General features: G+C 36.2%; 2 protein-coding genes across 7 annotated transcripts in view; one reads left to right on the top strand and one right to left on the bottom strand.

Moving 5' to 3' along the window:
* PFKFB2 (6-phosphofructo-2-kinase/fructose-2,6-biphosphatase 2) overlaps positions 1 to 12862 on the bottom strand; it is a 43650-nt gene extending 30788 nt beyond the window's left edge. For 3 of the 5 annotated variants that reach the window (XM_081946977.1, XM_081946978.1, XM_081946974.1), the window contains exons 1-4: positions 12749 to 12862; positions 12152 to 12297; positions 6942 to 7067; positions 5210 to 5306 (exon numbers count right to left, since the gene is read on the bottom strand). In XM_081946977.1, the coding sequence (XP_081803103.1) occupies positions 5210 to 5306; positions 6942 to 7067; positions 12152 to 12251 (323 nt within the window). In that variant the 5' untranslated portion in view covers positions 12252 to 12297; positions 12749 to 12862. The remainder of the gene's footprint in view (positions 1 to 5209; positions 5307 to 6941; positions 7068 to 12151; positions 12298 to 12748) is intronic. The other 2 variants (XM_081946976.1, XM_081946975.1) reach the window with 2 other exon arrangements.
* Positions 12863 to 13031: 169 nt separating this feature from the next.
* Positions 13032 to 20831, top strand: YOD1 (YOD1 deubiquitinase). Of its 2 annotated transcripts, none has more exons than XM_081946980.1 (2): positions 13032 to 13165; positions 15424 to 20831. In XM_081946980.1, exons 1-2 carry the CDS (start codon positions 13093 to 13095, stop codon positions 16128 to 16130), a joined length of 780 nt encoding a protein of 259 aa, XP_081803106.1. In that variant the 5' UTR covers positions 13032 to 13092; the 3' UTR covers positions 16131 to 20831. The 2 variants fall into 2 exon arrangements, with proteins under 2 accessions (XP_081803106.1, XP_081803105.1); XM_081946979.1 differs by lacking the exon at positions 13032 to 13165 and adding an exon at positions 13757 to 14145.
* Positions 20832 to 22673: the final 1842 nt, after the last annotated feature.

The following is a 22673-nucleotide window of genomic DNA, read 5'->3' as shown; positions in this document are numbered from 1 at the left end:
TGACATACACGATAACTATCTCAGAATAATACACAAGAGCAGACTATGGTCCGTGGAAGGTTGTGCTGTAATAAACATTTCAGTTTAATTCAGTTTAAATCAATCATTATTTTTCTGCAGCAAGCCACCAGCCTCTAGAAATACACGAGCTCATCATTTCTGGCCTTAAGTGATTAGAGATGTTGATTTATGGTAGTGGTTTGAATCAGTTCTAGCAGTCCACTTGGCTTGGAACTGCACAAACCAAAAGAAACTACAGAAACCTTTAATTTTGGCTTTCCATATTACCACACACTGCACTTGCTTCTCTCTTTGCTGAAACAGGATGTTTTGTAACACACCCAAGTTTCTGCTGGTCTGTGCTGTATACTAATTGGATATATTGCAATGCTTGCAGATTTCTGTATCTAAAAGTTACTAGGAAGCACAGAGCTTTTAAGAATGTGAAAGGCCTGGGAGGAAAATGTTCCTTTGAACTCTTCCCATCCCACTTTCTTCTTGCTGCAGTCTAAGACAATGCATTTTTTTCTCTCCATTGTTTTTTGTCTGTTTTGAAATCAACAACAAACTGTCCTTATATCTTAAATGAGATATAAATCTCAAGTTCTCAAGTTCTGCCATAAATAAAAGATATTGAATCATTGAAGTATTTGAAATATTAAGTGATATGTCAGATGAATCTCCTACTCCCCCTTTTTTCTTTGCCCTGTTAGCAATAGATCCTATTCATTTTTGAACTGTGAGGCTGAAGGACTTCCCCAGAACTATATCAGGAGGAAACACTAAAATGAAGAATACAAAGTGTGACTTGTTGAAGTATGGTTGCTTGTTAATTTGAAGAGCTACTCCCAAAAGAACTAAGATCCAGTCTATGGAGATTCTCAGTCATCCATTCTAAGAAGCTTCTTGGATGAGAAGTGATACGTCTTCAAAGAAAAACCAGAAAGTCCAGTTGCCTCTTGAAAAAAGCACCTATGGGACAACTAAGACCCAGGTTTTGCTGAGTAAGGCTCAGCGTTAACCCAGAGGTTCTCAAGCTTTGCAATACAGGTATTCCTCAACATATATCCACAATTGAGGCCAGAATTTTGGTCACTGAGCGATGCAGTAGTTAACAGTCATCATGTGACTAGACTGGACCCAATTTGATGACCATTTTTACTGCAGCTGTTAAATGAAACACTTGGTTATTAAGTGAATCACACTGGAAAGATCACAAATCACAATCACTTGACCCTAAGAAGCTGTAACAGTTATAAATGTGAGCCAGTTGGCAAGTACTCAAATTGCAATTATATGAACGTGGGCGCAATTATTGTAACTTTGAAGACAGGTTGTAAGTTGCTTTTTCCAAAGCCATCATAACTTCAATCTACCATTAAATGAACAATTGTATGTCAAGAACTACCTGAACTGCAATCTCCTAAAATGATGAATATATCTTCTGATTCTAAATAATAGATCATAAAACTTAATAATAAATCATAACACTAAATAATTAATATTGTTCAGATTTCTATCTGATTTTAATATACCAACTCCACATAAACTTACAGCAGTTTTAAAAATACTTTGTAGTTCATAAAAACAAGAAAACCAACCCACACCTCCTAAACCCCTTCATCATCCATTAAAAGCTCCACAGGAAAGTTAACTCTTAACTCCCCCTACCAAGGAAGATGTCATTTGGACCTCCTCAGGTAGGCTGATCTGTTATCCTGAAACATACATTATTTCTCCCCCACCCCACCATCTCATATCAGAGATGCGATCAAGAATCCCATTTGGCACAATTAAAATGGAAAGATTGATTCCACCTGAAATAAGGGGATTCTACCCAATTACCACCTGAATCCACCTGAAACAAGGGGATTCTACCTAATTACCAAGCCATAAAGGGGATTATTGCTTAAAACCACCTTTCAATTGTACTCAGAAGTCTTTTGGAAGCTAATGCAACATCTCTGGTACATCAGGCTTTGATTACTGCTTTCTCGGTACACAGAGAGTGAGAGTCAGTTTTTGTGTTCTGGGTTTTGGATAGTACACAAACCTGCTTAGCTTTAAATAAAACTTGTGACTCTTTCCAACTTTGGTTGTGACTCTCAATTCTTGATCATAATCTACATTTAGAGAACCCTGAATTAATCTTTAAAAAAAAGAATAACCTCTAAATACTGAATCAAAATACTGGGTCCTGAGCACTGATTCGCTATATTTTTCACATTGTCTACTTTTTCTACATATTTTATTCTCCTCTGGATTCAGAATATTCCATTACCCCTACAAGGATGTGCTTTTCTCAAGAAGGAAACAAAATAATTTAATACTTATGCTTCTAGCTGTAAAACCTTCACTCAAAGAATTGTAATCTGTTATTCATCAAATGCAAGATACTTAATTGAACTGTTTTTGAACTATTGCTTTAAGCCACCTAGAATCACTCAAATACACAGCATATAAATAATTGAAAATAGGGAAGAGGAGCCAATGTTGCGACGATACGGATGTGCGGTCTCGATGCTCCGAGACCGCAGCCGATACTTTTGCTGCTGGGTGGTCCAATCGGACCTAAACCGTCCCACAGAGACGGTGAACAGGAAGAATATGTCTTGCTGATCTCAGAGACATCGCAAAGTCTCTGATTGATGCAAGAGAAGTTCTTCAAGCCGGCGACAAAAAGTCCAGCCAAGGCTGACGAAGTCGGGGCAGCTCCAAAATGGAAGGATACGGAAAGAGAAAGTGTTTCTAGCTGGTGAGGAATTTTTACCTTTTTAAAAGAGACTGCCTATCAAAAACATAAAATTAATTTAAATTAGAGAACAGAAGAAATAAGTGGCAGAATTAAGTTTGGAATGGTTTTGGACAGTGGGTTATCTTACTTTTTAAATTCTATGTTCATGGATGGAATTTATGCAAGCCTTTTAAAACAAATGGATTAAGTTTTCTTCTTCTATTTTTTTTCCTTTTATTATTCTTTGTAACCTATGGACTAAAATTCTCCTCTTTCATTACTGTGGGTGTTTTTCTAACTCATTCAAGAATCGGACCATTTTTTAACTTGAAATATAAAAAAGATACAAAAAGAAACAAAGAAAATTGCAACAATAACACTGCTACTTGGAGGCGGGAGGTTTGTGCATTGGAAATAAAACATTTTTACTTTTCTTACTGATTATCCTGGCTTGGCACTCCATGGTCTCACTGCTTGTTTATAGAGAGTGATAAGAAGAAAAACATACAGATGTCCCTTTGAAGTATATCTTTAACCAGAGAAAAGTGAAAATAAAACTTTATTGTGAATCTATGCTTAATCTTGTAAAAACCTTCTAAGCTAGAGCAGCAGTGTTTGTTAGCTGGAGATAATGGTACAACTTCAACAGCAGAAAGAAACTTTAAGCCTGCAAAAGATATTCTTAGAAATTCAGAAATTATCAAACACATTTGAGAGGACAGAGAAGAAATTGGGAGACTTAGAGCATCTAACAGTAAAATATGATGAAGAAGTTGGAGATGTTTATCAAGTGGAAAAAGTGGAGGTTAGAATCCTAAAAACCAAAGAGGAAAATGACTATAAAGAAATTAAATCTGCTGATATTTATGGTGATTGGTTTGTTTCTGAAAATGGAAAGAGTGGAATACTGAAAGAGGAATTAAATGGAAGGGAACTCTACTCCAGATGGCAAGACACAGAAGAAGAAAAAACAAAAGAATTTATGGATTTAAAGAGAGAAATTTTATTAGCAACATCATTGATAACACTACTGACAATTAAAGATAAGCTGATTAAGGAAACAGAAGAAGGGCATCGAAATTACATGAGAGAGTTTATAAGCAAGGAGTTGCTATGAGGAGACCATAAAATTTGATTAAGGAGATGATTAGAGGACTGACACCACAAATAGCAGAAGACATGAGACTGTTTTGCTACTGGAAAGATACAGGTTGATAGATGGAAGTGTATAATTTAAAACTAGTTAAACTTAGTGAAATTTAGTGACAATAGATATAGTTAAATACACAATTGATAATTATAACAATGTATACAATATGTAGTGTTATGATAAGTAATAATTGGATATGAATATTGAATGGTACCCATGAAAGGAAGATTAGAAATCCTTTTGGATTATATATAAAGGTTAATAAAAAAGAACTAAGTTAGATTCAGTTAAGTCTGGATTATTAGGGGGGGAAATGTTATGATACAGGATATAGTCAAATAAAGGAGGGATAATGATAACAACTTATATATGTATGGGTACAACATAAGGAACCTGAGTGTAAATTGTAAACAGTGATTTGGAAAGGAGGATTAGAAAAAATTATTACTAAATAGTATGGATGTTTAGCTAGAATAGGACATAAGGATTCAATGTTATTGGAGGATTTTAGAAATAGTAAATGAAATGCCAGTATGTGGTTATGTATTAAATCTCAGTATATTTTATGATGAAGGACGTTTAAACAATTATAGTCAAATGAAAATGGAGGTATGATGATGGTAACATGTATAAATATCTGAGTTAAAATACTTGAGTTAATATAAATTATGCTTGATGACTGTGGAAGAGATGCACGAAAGTCTTTTGTAACCAACGGATACACTTTCTACAGTATGCAAAGAAGGAAGATTTTTTGTATTGTGTTTGTTTTGAAAATTTAAAAAAAAAATGATTTTAAAAAATTGAAAATAAATAAAAAATTTCTCCTGAAAAATTGCTTTTCAAACTAAAGAGCTTTGAAATTTCATGCTAACAAAATAACACAGGCTATATAACTAAGTATAAATAAATAGAAATAGTACTAGGAAAGTTTATTGTTAGCTGGAAGCACTAAATTAGAAGCAGAGTAAAGAAATATATTTTACATCAGAATGGTGAGACTTTTCTTATCAATGATTTCAGCAATGTTTGAAACTTTTATTCTCTTTTGCTGAAATATTTTTATTTTATCCCCTATTTCAGGAATCTTTTTTCTTTTAATCCCTTTGCTTCTTCCCCCCACCCCGCAATTTCAAAGATTTAGAAATTATAATCATTGCGGAAACCTATCCCTGATTACTTACAATATTCAGTAGATCTATCTTTAGGAAAGTGAGCATCTTCATCAACATTTGAAATTAACTTATTAAACTCTATAATCAGCAATATGAATTGGTTCAAGCATATTTATTATTTAGCAAACACTTAACATGTAGTTAACTTACTTTCTAATCCTCATGGCTTCTTCATTATCATGTCTGAAGAAATCATATGATTTATATGATCTAACTGCTTCACGACGATAAACCCCTAAATTAAAAACTTTTTTAAAAATCAGGAAATTTAGTTAGTAACGTTCCACAGTAAGTATTATCTAATTCAGCAAATATATTCATTACACAACTTTTTCAATGTACTATATTATACTAATAAAATACATATATTTTAATAACTGTATGCATTAAGCTAAGGTCTGCACTCTAATTTTTTTCATTTAGATGTCATTAATTTAATTGAAATTTACAGTAAAAAGTTACCATATTTCTTAACGTGTGCAAGCATTAACATTGGAATTGGAAACCTGGATTTATGTTCTCAATAATTCATTGCGGGTCCTCAACCATAAAATACAAATCATCAACTTACGTTCATTTAGTGACCCTTCAAGGATACGACAGCACTGAAAAAAGTGACTTATAATTTTCATGCTTACGACTGCTGCAAAATCCCCATGGACATGTGATCAAAATTCAGATGCTTGGCAACTATTTATGATGGTTGCAGTGTCTCAGGGTCATGTTATTCCAAGCAAAGCCAAACGGGAATCAGATTGACTTAACAGCCACACTACTAACTTAACAACTTAGCAATGAATCACTTAACAATGTGGCAAGAAAGGTCATGAAATGGGGCAAAACTCAATAACTGTCTCACTTAGAAACAAAAATTTGGGGCTCAGTTGTGGTCATAGGTTGAGGACTGCACGTGGTATGGATTCTTGAGAACATCTCAGTGTCAGTTCCCCATTAACAAAATGGACAGTGTGATGACTCAACCATTACGGTAAAGAGCATGATCCTGGAAAAATTCAGTATTGTTTGATTTCAAGAGGAGAAAATAAAAATGTTTAGCTTGATTCATAAAATCTGCTATATTTTAAAATATAATTCTGATAAAAAGTGTGCTTTAAATTACAGCTCATTTTGTATGTAAAACCTATCTATCCTGTCAATTGGAACCTGCAAACTTCCAATTAAGCAACAAAATCTGAAAAGCTTTACTATGTTCTGCAGCAGTACTCTGCAGTGGATGAAATGTGCATTATTCATCTTAAACTAAGGGCCAATGATTATAAAATAATAATTAATTTGGTATCTAATTATTTATATAATTATTTATATCCCCTCCTCCCTTCTTTTTCTAGAACTATATTTGGTGAACAAGATTAACATCTCATCTACTAAAATAACTAATGCTGCATTATATGACCATAATTCATATTGTGTTTGTTGGAAGCTTATGAAAAGAAGCAAAGTAGCCTTATTATTAATTATATATTCCAGATGAGCAACTGACAAAGACACATGCTGTCCTCAGTGGAATTTTCAAGGACTATCTTAAAGGACACATTGAGAAAGAAAATGATATCTGCTCAAATTGCATTTCTGAAGTGATATTAATTAAAACTTCTTGGTTTGGTGCCAACATTGTTGCCAAAAAAGCAGTTCAGAACAATCAACAATTTATCCTGGATAAAGCTGACTGGATAATAGCTTTTAATTACATTCAATCAACCAAGATTGCATTTCTCTAACTCTCGGACTAGCTGTTTGGTCAGCTTCCTATAGATATATAGCTTATCCAATTGCATACTAAAGATAGAATCAGATTTTTAAAATTAATTCAATTAATAGATAATAAATGACAAGAGCAACAATAACAATAATCTTCAGGAACCTTTTGTAGGCACTCCAATCCAGTTGAGGTAGCGAGTTAATTTCTTGGATACATAAGTCTTGCCTCTTGCAGGAAGACCAATCATTACAATCAGAGTTGGTGAGTTAGTCATATAAGAGGCCCATGCTTTAAAAAAAGAGAGAGAAGCAAATCAATAGTTTCTAAAAGTTGAAAAATAAAAAAAACATTCTTGAAAATTTTCACATTCGATTATCTGTCCATACTTCAGGATATTATATTCCTTTCCTAGAATCAATCAATGGACTTTGGCATTATGAACTCCAGTAGTTGCTAATGAATATGGCCAGCCAAACAAAAAAGAGCCAATGACGAAGGGTTCAAATTGGATATAATATTTTTCCTTAAAATATTTTCCAATTAAAGAAAAATGTTTTTCAAACCTGAGTAGAAAAGAATACTATATCTCCTGCAGTGATGGGTTCCAACTGGTTCAGATCAGTTCAGCCGAACCAGTAGTGGTTTGGTGGCCTGGGTTGCTGGAACGGGCAGAGACGCAGGCCTGCCATGCCCCTGAACCAGTTCTCTGGATGGCACCATCTTGTTTTTCGCTTCTGCGCATGCGCAGAACAATTTTTATTGCATTGTGAAGCGTGTGCATGCGAAGCGCACCCATGAGCGAACCGGTAATAGTGCCTGCCAGAACTCACCTCTGATCTGAAAGTATAAATATAAAAAACTGAAACATATTTGATTTCCCTTGGGCTAATGTTAAACCAACTTTTATCACAGGTGTTGGATTGGGTAATGGATAGGCACACACAGGCTTAACGGTAACAACAGCTGTTTATTGTAACACAACAAGTAAGAACAATCCAGCGAAGGTTGAGTCTGACAGCAGCCCTTTTATAGGGAGCTGTCAGACCCTTCGACCAATAGGATTAAACCTCTGTTCCTGCCGGAACAGAAGACCTTGGTGGAAACCATTGTAGCTAGTTTGGATTTCTAACACCCCTCCCCTCTTAGATGGAACAATCCTACTGGTAACATAGTCACGCAGGTAGGCGGGTTTTTGGGTAGCTCTGTCTGACCTGCGCAGTTCAGTAGGAGGGGTTTCTTTGGACAGGTCAGACAGACCTGTTTGCTCCACAGCTCCACTTGGTAGAAACTCCTAGAAACTTCCACAGGCCTAATGAATGGAGGAGATGCTGTACAATGGGTACAGGGTAGGCGCTTTGTTGTAGCACTTTATTAATTGTGCATTTGTAGTCTGCGCAAATGCAGACTGACCCATCAGATTTGACAGGTATCACTAGTCTCCCAGCATGCATGATCGACTGGCTCTAAGATTCCCTGGCCTACTACACATACGGCAGCTGTCATCTGTCTCGAACACTTCCCGGCCACAGTACCCAAGGAACATGTTCTTCTTGTGGCCTTCAGAAAGGCCCATGAGGTCGTTTGCCTCGAGGAAGCAGTCAAATCGTAGCATGTACGACTCCCAGTGCTTGGTGACTGGATCATACGGAGTCAGTGGGGCATGCATGGCCATTTTGTGTTCAGAGAGCATTTTGTTTGCCGCTCCAAAATGGCTGCTCGGAAACCGCGCTGAGCTCCGGGCTGGATGCACTTGCTGGATTCTTCGCTCTTTTTAGTTAGCCTAGTTGCCTTCCAATCCCACCTTCGTCTCCAGTGTTGGATTGGGTAATGGATAGGCACACACAGGCTTAACGGTAACAACAGCTCTTTATTATAACACAATAAGTAAGAACAATCCAGAGAAGGTTGAGTCTGACAGCAGCCCTTTTATAGGGAGCTGTCAGACCCTTCAACCTCTAGGATTAAACCTGTTCCCGCTGGAACAGATGACTTTGGTGGAAACCATTGTAGCTAGTTTGGATATCTAACAACAAGTCTCTTAGAGAAATATATAATTTACATTAAGACACTGTTATGTGTTACTCAAAGTCACCTTTTGTGAGATGGTAGCCATTTAAATGTGATTAATAAATGAATAAAATAAAAGTTATGCTATTAGGTTTATAGGGCGATGCGATGGCTATGGTTAAGACACTGAGCTTGGCTTGTCAGTTGGAAAGCCGATAGTCCAGGTTCAAGACCTGAGAATTATGCAAGGTGGTGAGCTCCTGTCCTCATCCTAGCTCTTGCCAATCCAGCAGTTCGAAAGCATGTGAATGCAAATAGATAAGTAGTTACCACTTTGGTGGGAAGGCAACAGCACTCTGTGATTTCATGCTCGCTACATGACCATAGAAAATCTTCAGACAGCACTGGAGTCTTTGAAACAGAGTTGAGTATCCCCCCCTACAGTTGGCAATGGCTAGTGGAGTAAAATCCACAAGGCCTTTTTTAAAAATTTGGATTACACATTCATAAACACACGGAGAGAGATAATGGATGGTGTTGGTGGAAAATTGTTTAAATTTTCTTGGTTTCTATTTCTTATCCTTTTCTGTGCTTTGCATAATGTTGCTTAACCCAAAATGGAGTAATATGATGGCATGTGTTTATGTAAAAGATACTTGCAACTTTCCAATATGTACTTTGTTATGCCCAGCAGAGTAGGGATCAAGAGAGCATGATTACAGATGTGCAACAGACACATAGTATGGATATTCTTCCAAACATTGCAGGCTCCACTGAGTAATATAATGCAAAACTGTATGGCATGTATAGATACCTGTAAATATTATTGCATAGGGTAAAACATTTTTTCTTTTTCTATCCTTCCGCTGCCAAATCCCCTTTTTTGCAGCCCAGAAAGTTTGCTAGAGATCTAAACTGATAATTTGCTGAGACTGAGTTGAAACTGGATTGCCCATTCTTGCTGAAGTTGAATAAATCACATGGGTGCTGACATTTTAGAGATCATACGGTTAAACCCATTTCTGACTAAAATCTAAAGCTGCTTTACTAGTTTCTAAAGTTCAACTAGCCTCTAAAATAAAAGGTTGCCTGTAAGCTTGTTTATTTTATAAATTATGTTCTTAATAGCAATTATTTGCCCTAGCAACATTTTTACTAAGTTTAAAGATATTGGACTGTAAAAAAAATTAGATACATAAGATTGTCAGCTTCATAAAATCCAGAATGAAAGTTTCAAGAAAGGAAATCTTGTTGGGAAATTTGTCTTCCTTTCACTCGTGTTCAGCAAAGTAACTTCCTTATCTGTGGTGTAAAAAATCAAAACAAAAAACAGTAGGCTAATAAAATGAGCAAAGAACTGTCAGAAACAACAGGTTTATTGAAGGCTTATTTGGAGGATTTGGATGAAACAAATTTAGCTTTAGTGCTACAGTTCTAAAATATTAAAGACAATAGAACACTATCTAGCCACAAGTGACCAATTGAAAAAGAGGCATGCAGCTTAGCTGAAATGATGCTTTGTTGAAAAATGAAATGCTGTTTCTAATTTCAGCCTTCAAAATACTAAAAAAGTAACAATAAAAGCCAAGTCTTACAAAAAAAATCATATTCACCAGCAGATATGATCTTCACAGTGATGTGCAGAATAACAGAGATTGTAAAGCAGGACACAATACAAGCAGTTAGTAATTAAGAATTATATTACATTCCAGAAAAGAAATAAGTCTCTTTCCTTAAAAGTCAAAATGAAAGACAAGTTATAGATGGTAAATAGATCTGTAAGCTGATGAATGGGAAAAAGAAAAAAAGTGAAAGGAGCAGAAGGAGATCTAATCTATTTCACATCAGAAAATAATCAGTAATCAGAAAATAGGAGAGAAGCAAAAAAGGTGGAGGGGGGAAAGAAAGCACTTATTTTACTGGTGCTGGAGGAATGGAACTTATGTGTTCATTTTTGGAGGTGCTGGCTCCAAGGAGAGAAGATCAAACACAGCCCAAGTAAAAGAAATCAGGGAGTCATTCTCCATGTTGTTTTGCTACTCAAATGTCAAATAAGATAGGATTCTTGAAGTAAAACAAGCCAGTGACATTTAAATTCTTCGAGAAAGAGCATCCAAGATACAATTTAGTTAAACTATTGCTCTGCTAGCAAAGATAAATGGATACTAATAAGTAAAACTATTTCTAACTACTGACATATAAAGTAAAAACATCCCAAAACACAGAAAAATCTACTAATAAGAGATGTGAGCATTCCATCTAATTGTAAGACAGCTATGCATTTGTTTTACAAGATAGTTAACTGAAGACATCCTTCCTGATTTTAGCTGGGTTTAATACACTGTTTAATAAATCATCATGATTTATCGGCATCCAGCACATTACTTCTTCCCTAGCTTTTTCCAAGAGAATCTACAGCAATTGAGATATATTAAATTCCTGAAAAATCTACATTAAAAATCCTAAAACTGAGGCTATTCATACTTTTTTCAATAAAATATTGTCCATTTGTCACAATCCTTAAAAAATCTCCTGGATACTTAAATTCCACAGTATATTAAAAAGGCTTTGTCAAATATTCTAAAGGAGCACAACTCTTCAAAGTGGGGAGGAACTACTTCCACAGACATGCAGTTTCAAAAGTAAATGTTTTCCATTCCGTTTCCTCTTTGCTATTCCTTCAAAATGGTACTAGTAAATTCATCATTAACCTAGTAACATCTTCTTTTGTGGCATACCCAAGTAGCCTGTATATGTGTGCTGCTTTGAGTCAGTTTTTGACTTCTGATATCTGCCTGTACCAGTCCCTGCAATTTTCTTGGCAAGTTTTTTTTTTCAGAAGTGGTTTCCTATTACCTTCTCCCTAGGGTTCAGTGAGAATGATTGTCTGAAAGTCATCAAGTTGGCTTCATTCTAGATCTAAGGCATGACTACAACTCATGGTCTTCTGTTTTTTAGCCTGATTGCCTTAATCACTACACCAAATTGGCTTTCACTCAGCAGCTTACATGAGTCTTATCTCACCTATGATGTTTTTCATTCTTAGATTAAGAATGATCTTAAATGAACGATTATCTTGGAAGTCACTCAATGGGAGTCCCAACCTATATGTTGATTCAAAACAGGATCTCCCAGTTTTAAGGCAGCGAACCTTCATTTTGCACAAGCATTTTGTAAAATGGAAAACATTGAGACCAAAGGTACTGAACCAGGATTTAAATATGCCAAAGTAGTTTAGTCTCCAGATATCAACAGTTTTGCCTCAAAAAAGAAATCACCCCTCTGTTCAAGACTGTGATCAAAATAATCCTAAGTGAATCTTTCTCTGTTCCAAAAAATAACACAAATCAATCACAAATACTCACAACACTTCTTCTCCGAAACTCTTAAATTTGAAGGCTTGCTTTCTTGGCTGTAACTGTTACCATTTATGTTCTCTGGGATGGCAACATCATCTGCTGACATTGCTGCAAGGCACACAATTCCTCGGTTTTGGATCACCAAATTCCTTCTAAGGATACACGGGGAAGGGGGGGAAGGAGGTGGTGAAATTATTTTCTAGAGAGAAAAATAATAATAGGCATATTCTACTCTATGAGTTTCTTCTTGCTGGGATCCCCCCTACCCCAGGGAAAAAGAACCTACATAAAAGTTCTTAGTCAAGGTCAACACAAGAGAGAGTTTTCTATTAATTATAATTTTCCCACAAGGCAAAATATAATCTTGCATGAATATAAATATGAAGAAAAAAATTAAATACGAAGGACGTAATCCTCAAAGGAAAGGAGTAACGATGCCCTACACCTCCGTTCTCAACCTTATTCCCTTGGTGTGGGAGTCCCCGCCTTCAGACTCGGCACGAAGGACCGCGTCGGAGATGCCACGCGACTACTGAGCGAGATCGCCGCCCACCCTTCGGTCACTTCGGCTTCGGTCCTTTCTCCCGGTCCCTGCAGGCATACCTGCGAAATTCAGCACGCCCGCGCCGGGGACAGCAAGGCCAGAGTCCTGGGCTGGGCGAGCGGAGCCGATCCAGTCCGCAAGAGATCCTTGCCGGGAGCGCCGCCAAGCCACGGCCAGGTACCCGGGCGCAGGTGACTTTGTCCCCTCCCAGGCGGTGGGCGGGCAGAGAGTGGCAATTCTTCGGAGATGCGGCTATGCCAAGCGGCGTGAAGGCCAAGCAGAATAATGCCAGATACGCCAAGACAAGTGACGCAAAGGGACTCGGAAAAAGAGGGAAATATTTCTAGGTCATTGGGAACCCGAGTCATACCTGTACTCGAGGCTGCATGAATGCAGATTGCAAATGTATTTACCAAGGGGAACGCTACGCGGGAAAAACCAATTCCCTACCCTTCGCACAGGGTTTAAGCACGCAGGTATGTATGTGTGTTGTATGCATGCATGCGTGCATGCATGCGTGTCATGTATTGGCATTCATTCACTATGCGACACTGACGTCCTTCGTAATATTCGCTTCCTAGTTTGAACTCAAAAAGCAACCCGTGGAGACAGTAGGCAGATGGGGACAGGTGTTGACATTCACGAATTCGTGTGTTTGAATGCTTAGAACGAAAGTCAAAGCGAAATTATTCCGTTGTCCCTGGAAAGGAGGCCACCAGAAAAACCCAAAGCAGTCGATTAGATTGGGGAAGTTAAGAAAACATTCCGGAAGAAGGCAATTGCGAATTACTTCCGTACTGTTGCCAAGACAAATGTACCCACATTTCCATACAGCCACCAGAAGTTAAGAGTCATTGGAAGGAGGCTTTTATTTTACGCATGCGCAAAGAGTAGCTGCAGTTATCGAAAGTTAAAGCTTCAAGAAAGTGGGCGGGCAAAGATGGATTGCGTCACACCCCTCAGCGCTAACGTCAGTTTTCCGCGCAAGCGTACTGACAAAAAGCGGCACGAACGGATGTTTATCCTGATCCTGAGGTGAGAGTCCTCCCGCGATTCTGATTGGCCTCTCAGGCAATTGTGCATGCCAGGAAGATGTAGAAGCGACCAATAAGGAAGGCCAAAGGGAAGGGCTACGGGGGTTGCCTGGCTGCCGGGAGTTGCAGCCATTTTTGCTGCGGGGAGCGGGGCGGCGCTGTTAAATGAAGCCCAGCCGCCCTCGGCAGGAGCACTACAGATCGGGCAGCGATCATGTTGCGGCTGCGTTGTAAAGCGCGGAGTGGCTCCTTTCCGCTTCCCGGCCTCACGGCACATTCCCGTCTACACGAACTCCAGGCCGTGATCGCTGCCCTCACCGGTGTCCCCATCCAGGCCCAGCGCCTGCTGCTCGGCTTCCCTCCTTCGTGCCTCGACCTCAGTGATGGAGAGCAGCGCCTCGGAGAGCTGGGCATTCATTCGGGTAAGCGGAGGGGACTTGCTCGAGCCCTTAGTCCCTTCCCGGTGAAAGTTGGGTCCCCCCCCCCACTCCCTTCCATCAAGAGGTGCCTCTCTACAGTTAGTAGGGGGATCTGGAAGTGGCTTCCAGTCCTGCTCGGCGTGTGGCGCCGTTGTTGTGCTTTTGGGGAGTCGAACCAAGAACCAGCCACTTAAAATCGTTGAACGAAATCTTTTCAGTCCAGGTCATTTCATTCGGTGTTTTTCTGAATGAAGGACATGGTATTGAATGGTATAATTTTTTTAAAAAAGGAAGAAAAATGCTGAATACACAGAAATGAGGAGAAGCTGCTTTTAGCCTGTAGAAATCTGGCTTCGTTGTTTATGCTAGGATGCAGTTAATATGTATTGAATGCAGGATCCTAGCTGGTAAGAATTGAAATTGAATATCTTTTTTCCTAGAAAATAATAGGTCTCCTACTTGGTAATAGTCCTCTTTTTTTGCAGATAAATTTAAAAATATGCTTCTCAAGAAGAAAGCTATATTTAACATTGCATATTTTTTCTTTGTCAAAACAGGAAATGGCAAAGCCATGACACAAATGTTTTGACATCTTATACTTGTCTCCATTTGGCAGCACCCATCAATTATATTTTATAATTTTGCTCCTGTGTGAAGCAGAGCTTCTCTGTCTTTGGGAAATAAGGGGATTGCTATAACTTGTAGTCTCCCGCATCTTTCCAATGAATGGAATTTTTAATATGGAAAATATGACCAAATTATCTCAATTGTTCATTCACAGGTATTTTTTTCCTGGTGAAATGGGCTAGGTAGATTTGGTAAAGAAATGTGTGTTGTAAAATTCTGTAAGATATATTCTTTATTCACAACACATCTATTGGCTACAGAAGTAATATATAAGAATTTACTCATTAGATTTTTTTCCCTTCCTTCTGGAAGCCTTATAAAGACATTTTCTATTGCTTGCCTCCAACTATCTCTAATGTTAATGATCGCACCTGAATTATATCTAATTCCAAGTATGAGGACATCCTATCTTGGGCAGAGATTAGACTAGTCAATCTCCAAGATCTTTTCCAACCCTATGATTCTATGATAGTTATACATGAATAACTTCATAGTATTTTCTTTGATGAGTGAAATCTTTCATATCATTACAGTAATCACTGCAGCAAAAGGAATATTATAGTCATATAACATATTGAAGGAGGGGTACATGAAAGAACCATGATAGAATCCTAGTATAATGTTATTGCTTTGTTCTATTTTTTTTCTTGACAGGTGATACTCTAATAGTTGAAGAAGATACAACCAAGCCCAAGACTGATTCATCTATAGTTACAAAGCGGACTGTTTCTAATTCAGTTAGAGAAGCTGTACCTGTGCTTGCCCGAAAGGTTGTTCCAGCTGACAACTCGTGTCTTTTTACCAGCATATATTATGTAGTAGAAGGTGGGGTTTATGAACCAGGCTGTGCCCCAGAAATGAGAAATCTCATTGCCCAAATTGTAGCAAGCGACTTGGAATCCTATAGTGAGGCAGTCCTAGGAAAAAGTAATCAGGAATATTGTGACTGGATCAGAAGAGAAGATACATGGGGAGGTGCAATTGAGGTTTCTATTTTATCTAAATTCTATCAGTGTGAAATTTGTGTAGTTGATACCCAGACAGTCAGAATTGATCGTTTTGGGGAAGATGCTGGCTATGCTAAACGTGTGCTTTTAATTTATGATGGTATTCACTATGATCCACTTGAGCGTAAAATCCCCAACTCAGACATTCCTCCTCAGACAATTTTTTCCACAAATGATGATGTTGTCCTTGCACAGGCTTTGGAATTAGCAGATGAAGCCAGAAGAAAAAGACAGTTTACTGATGTAAATCGGTTTACACTGAGATGTATGGTTTGTCAGAAAGGATTAACAGGGCAAGTGGAAGCCAGAGAACATGCCAAGGAGACTGGACATACCAACTTTGGAGAAGTGTGAATTTTCTGTGAGGTTGGTCATGTTTACTACCTCACTGATCCAGAACAAGCCTCCAGATTTTTAAATAAGCTATATGTAATGTTACAGATTCATTCAAAGTTTGAAAGCCCTAAATTTAATTATGGCTAATATGCACAGGGTTGCAGTTGATAGTGTAAAATGTTTACAAGAGTGCATGCAGTGGTGTCATATTTTCCAATGATCTTGGAGTATTCTTTTGCACAACTAAGAACTAGAGATAGCAACTGATAGCAACAGGTGTATCAACTCTTGAAAAAGAATCTAAGCAGCTGCTGAAGGAATACCTCTAACACAACTGAATATATACATTGCTGTAGCTAGCTAGGCCTGCATCAAGGACTTTAGAATCACTGATGAAATAAAAATCTCAGCTCCATTTCTGGATTTTTGATTCTGGAATCTATGAAATAGTTAAGCTGGTTCTATTCATATCTGGAAAAATTACTTGCATCTCAGTTTTGTTCATGTGAAATGTGTATGTTTTTGCAACTTAAAGCAGTAATTCCAAAGCTATTTTATTTGAAATTGCTCATTTGGAAAACTGTGTTAAAATAAGGAATGCGAGTTACATTTTCAGCAGTCTTAGAAAGTAAAGTTAATAATAAATTTGGATAATTCCATAGTGCCTAATATACCAGTATACATTAATTATTTTTTAAAAGATATAATCTGTTTGTTAATATGTATAAATAACAGGGCCTTCAAAATTGTAACAAACTCAGCAATATGAATCAGCGTATTCATCATATGGATAAATAATATATTGCAGCTATAATATTTCAAGGGGAGGCTGTTTCATGACATCAGATTGTTAAATTTAATGTCAAACCTTAGTGGCAGTGGTATGTTTCCAAATTGACCATTTTTCTAAGTATAGCAGTGTCAAATTGTTCTCCTTGAAAGTAGTATATCATAGAGAAAACCTTCAGATGTGGATACATTGGAGGTAGAGGAAGGGAAGAGAAGGTAATTGCCAACTGGGCTAGTGCTTCATATTAAAAACAAAACTTAGTGACCTGCAACCAAAATCACAAAGTGTTGGCTATTGGAAACCATTCCACTCTGATCTGATTCGTTACATAACTACGTGCACACATCCTTTCACTGTTTTAACTCATTCACTATTGTAAGCCTTATAAGTATATGTGTGTGTGTGTGTGTTGCATACATACACAAATGCTGTTTGGTAATAAGACATGCGTTAAGAATAATACGGTTTGCATGTGGTAGAAAAGTTATACTTAATCTGGAGGGCTTTTGTAGGCAATAGAAAATGTATTTGGGGATTATCTGAACTAAAATAATTTACAAGTAAATTTGAAAAGAAAGGATTTAGCATTTGAGAGAAAGGGAGAAATTAAAATGTGAGATTGTAATGATGTGTGGTGATCAAAACTGGTTTAATGCATGCTGACTTAGAAATAATTCAAATTATCAGAAAATGGAAGTGGTTTAGCAATTTAGTTGCCATCAGTGAAATAAGCATTAGGAAATGAGTAATTTGAATCTAAACATCTAATATTTCTTGGTACCAAAGGATATACTTGTATCTTTTTAGGTCCCCAATATATGCATGGTTAATTGCTTTTTCCATTTATTTTTAATGTAACATGACCTATAAAATTTCAAACAGGCATAGGCTGGGTCAAATATCTCAACAAAGTTATGCTTTAGTGCAAGGATCTGCAACTTTGTGGGCTTTAGGAATATATTTGGAATTTTGAGAACCAAGGATATATTTGCAAAATGGCTGCAAGGGAGGGTTTCTCCAATTTACAAAATGATAGCTGTAAGGGAAGATAAGCACCAATTTACCTTAACCTTACACATACAACAGTGTCTGTCCCCCCAAAAAAGAAAGAACTATGTTGCAGCATCACATTAACTTAAATATTTTTAAGAAAGCTTATAATGGGATATAGGTTTGCAGTAAGTCAGGTTCCCATTAAAAATGAAATTATTTTTAAAGATATATTGTAAAAAACAGGTGTGTCAGGAAAGCTAAACTAATTGAATGAGATTGCAACTAGGCTATGTAACTTGTCAGTATTCATATTTGATTTGAGGTTCCTGATCTGAAGTTAAAGATTTGGACTTAATTTAATGGGCTGACAGTCAATGTGAAAATGCACTTTTTAATCAATTCAGAAATGTGAATTTATTGATCTGAACTGAAGTGAAAGTTCTCAATCTAGAGACATCAAAGAGATCTGCAATCACTCATTTCCCCATATATGGTGGGTTAAATAATGTAACTAAAGGTAATTGTAGTTCTTAAATGGAAAACAATACTAAATTAAATGTTGATTTTAAGTTAACAAGACATGAAAGGCAATCCTACACACATCTGCTCAGAGTAAACCCCAAAGTAGTGGACTTCCAGGAAAATCTGTTACAACTACATTAATTAATGTAGAGATATTAAGGATAACTCAGTTAAGACTAATAAAGTGGTACTTTTGCCAAAAGCCTTAAACAAAACAACTGCAATTGTACTTGTTATAGTATAGGAAAATGTTACCAAACTCACTAAGCTGCATGCTTTTATTGGCCAAAAAGACTATTAGACAAGAATATTATAGCAATTTACTTAAAGTTCTGCTTAAATAATGGAAATCAAAAGTATAGGAAATAAAACCATTTTACAATTACCGTAATATTGGTACTGATCTCTTTAAAGTCTAGAATCAGATTAGTTGAACTTAAAGTCCTGTACATAGATACTTGGACGTAAGTAGCACTGGAGATTGCTTCTCTCTATCAGAGGCACGCACACAGACAAATATAACCCTATTCAAGAATTTTTTAATGGCTCAGTTGCCAAATATGGTTTGAAAAATAGGGTGTAATTTATACAAAACATGGGTGTGTAATATATTAAGCATTTAATCTGTAACTGTATATGTACATTTGCTTGGAAAAACATGATTAAAGTTGAGACTTTTAGAGAAAGAAAAGATGTATTCTGAGACTTGAATATATTAATACACTAAGGCCTTTAAACCTTGTGAAGAAAATCATATTTGTTCACAGACTGGCTGAGATTACAGTTAAACCTAGATACTGTATTAATCTCATTTTGTTTGCTGTAGAATTGATTACATGCACTTATCAAAGGTGATGAGAAACTGACCTGTTTATATTCCATTTAAGTAAAGGTGCTAAGGGAAGCTTATTTTGTATATTGTGTTCTATTAAATGTTTTTAATTTTAGAGTATGTACTTTTTGCATTTTTGCTTTAAGGTTTGTCTGGAGACATGGGTTTAAATCACACTATTTTACTGCAGATTTTACCAACAGTATTATAATTTTTAATGTCATTTAAAATATAGCACATTTGTTTTTATTGAACTATTGTCATAAATATGTTTCTCTACAGATCTTTATACACATAAAGATCATTAGTTGCATGGAAATGCATTCAAGAACTAAATGTTTATATAAAATAAATCCTTGGATTTAGAAAAAAACAAAAATAAATGTAATCTGACATGTTTCATCTAAATGGTGGTTATTTGAAAGCTTGTAAATTTGGACAATACAGAATATTATTTTCTTTAAATATCTAAGTATGAAGATGGTATATCTTGATACCAGATTTGGATTACATTTTATCCTTGATAGCTATAAAAAGAAAGTCTTTTAAGTTGGTAAACAAACTTTGTGGTAATGGGTTATAATATTTAAGCATTACGGTTTTCTCTCCTATTTTAAAATGGCTACAAAATTACATTGGATAATTGCTAATAGAAACATGTCATAATCCAAACAATCTCTTATGTCACTTCTTAACTTTTTTCTAGCAGTGTTAAAATTAATATTTTTGTTGTAGAAAAAAAATCTAGTCCACATCTAAGTTAACTGGGAGCTGAAATTTCCTGTTACATCATTTATTTTATAAAGGAACCTTTGTCTACATTATCTTTAAAAACTATTATTTGCACCTTCTTATGGATATAGAAATCAATTTAAATGAACTCTTCAATTTGGGAGTAGAAGAATATAATATCCATTTTTTTCTGGTGTCAAATACACACACACACACACACACACAAACACAGTTTAATATCCTTAAAAGTATCACTAACTTTAAAATTCTCAGAAACTGAGAATAGAGTGCAATTTGAAAACTGATACTTAAATGATAACTACTATATAGTAGTTCTATAGTATTACTTGATTGGATTAAATGTTGAAGATGTATTTCAAAATTTGCATATCTGGCAATAGCACCAGCATTAACATTCAGAAATGTGAAAATGTATGTTTTAGCATATGGCCTTTTGTATACTTTTAGATGAGGTCAGTGTATCAAATGCAGCACTTTAAAAGCTTGTCAATCATGGTTTATCAGTTTAGTGTGCTTTATGAAGGAATTAAATGGGTGCATTTTTTTGGTACTGGCATACATTTTTAAAACATCTAATTTAATATTTTTCAGTGGTACCACATATTGCAACAGTATTTCATGGAAATACATACTGTATATGTTCTGTTTAACATGCTGTCTTGAATTTAATTATAGCAACACTAACATGTAACATGCATGTATGTCTCTCTTTGTATTCACTTGTATTTCTGCTTTCTATCTTTAATAAAAATTGATGCTGGTACATGTGCCTAGATTACACAAGCTATTGCAAAATGTATTGCAAATTATTCTTATTACCAAAAGATTCCAGGTTTTTTTTAATGAAACTAGACAATTCAAAAACTCTGGATTTAAATCAGTTTGACCTGTATGAAACTGCTTTATAGTAACACTGCTATTATAAACAACTGTTCTATTTTCAACATCTCAGGCAGAGGTTCTTCCCATTGAGTATCTCCAGGGAAAAGGACTGAGACTGGCTCTTATGCATTCACTTTATGAGGAATATGGACAGTTAAGAGATAGATAGATAGATAGATAGATGATAGATAGATAGATAGATAGATAGATAGATAGATAGATAGATAGATGATAGATGATAGATAGATAGATAGATGATAGATAGATAGATAGGTAGATAGATAACATATGATCAAAAACCATGGTTTCTGAGCAGAAGTGCATCAAACATTAATAGAATATGTTATGCTTGCATAATATGCAGGAATGGATGACAACTCTGCAAAATTAGAACAGTATTTAAGAATAATTAATTTTGGAAAATGATTTTGAAAAATGTCTAAAGATTAGATTGAGAATTAGCTACTTATAGTATATATTCATTAAAATATTCATACCCTTAACTTAAGTCTCATTCATTTCATTGGGACAACTCTTATGGAGCTAATTTTTCATCCAATTAAGTGTATGGGATCTGTTGGTCTGAAAATGGAAAACTACTCTAGTAACATTAATGTTTATTTAAATGGCTCCTCCTTTCAAGATAAATCTTCCTATGATAAGATACTTGAAGAGCAATAGCACTTATATACCGCTTCATAGTCCTTTATATCCTTTTCTAAATGGTTTACACAACATTGTCCCCAACAATTTGGGTCATCATTTTACTGATCTTGGAAAGATGGAAGCTGAGTTGACCTTGAGCCAGAGTCAAACTTCTTTTAGTTGGCATAATTGGCCTGCAATATTGCATTTTAACCACTGTGTCACCACAACTTCCTTATATAAAATATACTGTGAACTTCTATTTTCAACTTACTGAGATATCCAGGACATATATTTTTCAATTGTTGACATCCAGTCAGATTTCATTTAACTAGAATTCAGTTGCATTATAAACCTTTCAACTACATGTAATTTAACTGGTAAAAATATTTTCCATGTAACTTAAAAATCTTACAGCTGAAAGCAATCTTGTTCCTAAATCCAGATCATCTCCATGTTAAAGGTAGTTGCTCTTTAAAGAGTTTAGATGTAATAGTGCAACAGTCCCCAGTTTTTTCAGCTTACCAGCCCAGCTGTGGTGGGTGGGTGGGGTGGGTATGTGAGTAGCAGGTGCGCTATTTGTGCGAGCACTGTACTCCACTTGCACAAATAGAGCTTTGTGTGCAAGTGCAGGGTGCTTGCTCTCACAAACAAAGTTCCACTTGCACGAACAGCGGGCACTTGACTGGAAAGGGCTTCTGTTCGCGTGAAGTTCCACTTATGCGAAATATCCATAACATTTATGAGCTGTGGTGGCGCAGTGGTTAAAATGCAATATTGCAGGCCAATATTAGAATGCAGTACTGCATTCTAGAATGCAGTACTGCAGCCTACTTCTGCTGAGTACCAGGTGCTAGAAGCACTCGTATTTTACTAGAAACCACAGAAATTCGATTTTTACCAGCTCTTCCATCCTCCTGAGGTGGGTAAAATGAGGGCCCAGATTGTTGGGGGTAATATGCTGTTTCTGTAAACTGCTTAGAGAGGGCTGAAAAGCACTGTGAAGCAGTATATAAGTCTAAGTGCTATTGCTACTGTATGTACTATTTACTAAAATAATAAAGGCAGGATAAAAATGTTATGGATATTTCTCTAATCATATTTTTTTATTTCTCCTGCTTTTGCCATTTTCACCATTTCAGAG

This window comes from Natrix helvetica (genome assembly GCF_964273705.1).
Source record: "Natrix helvetica genome assembly, chromosome: 3".
Lineage (NCBI taxonomy): Eukaryota > Metazoa > Chordata > Lepidosauria > Squamata > Natricidae > Natrix > Natrix helvetica.
The sequence above is the reverse complement of the archived record's forward strand: the minus strand, read 5'-3'. Positions and strand labels throughout refer to the sequence as shown.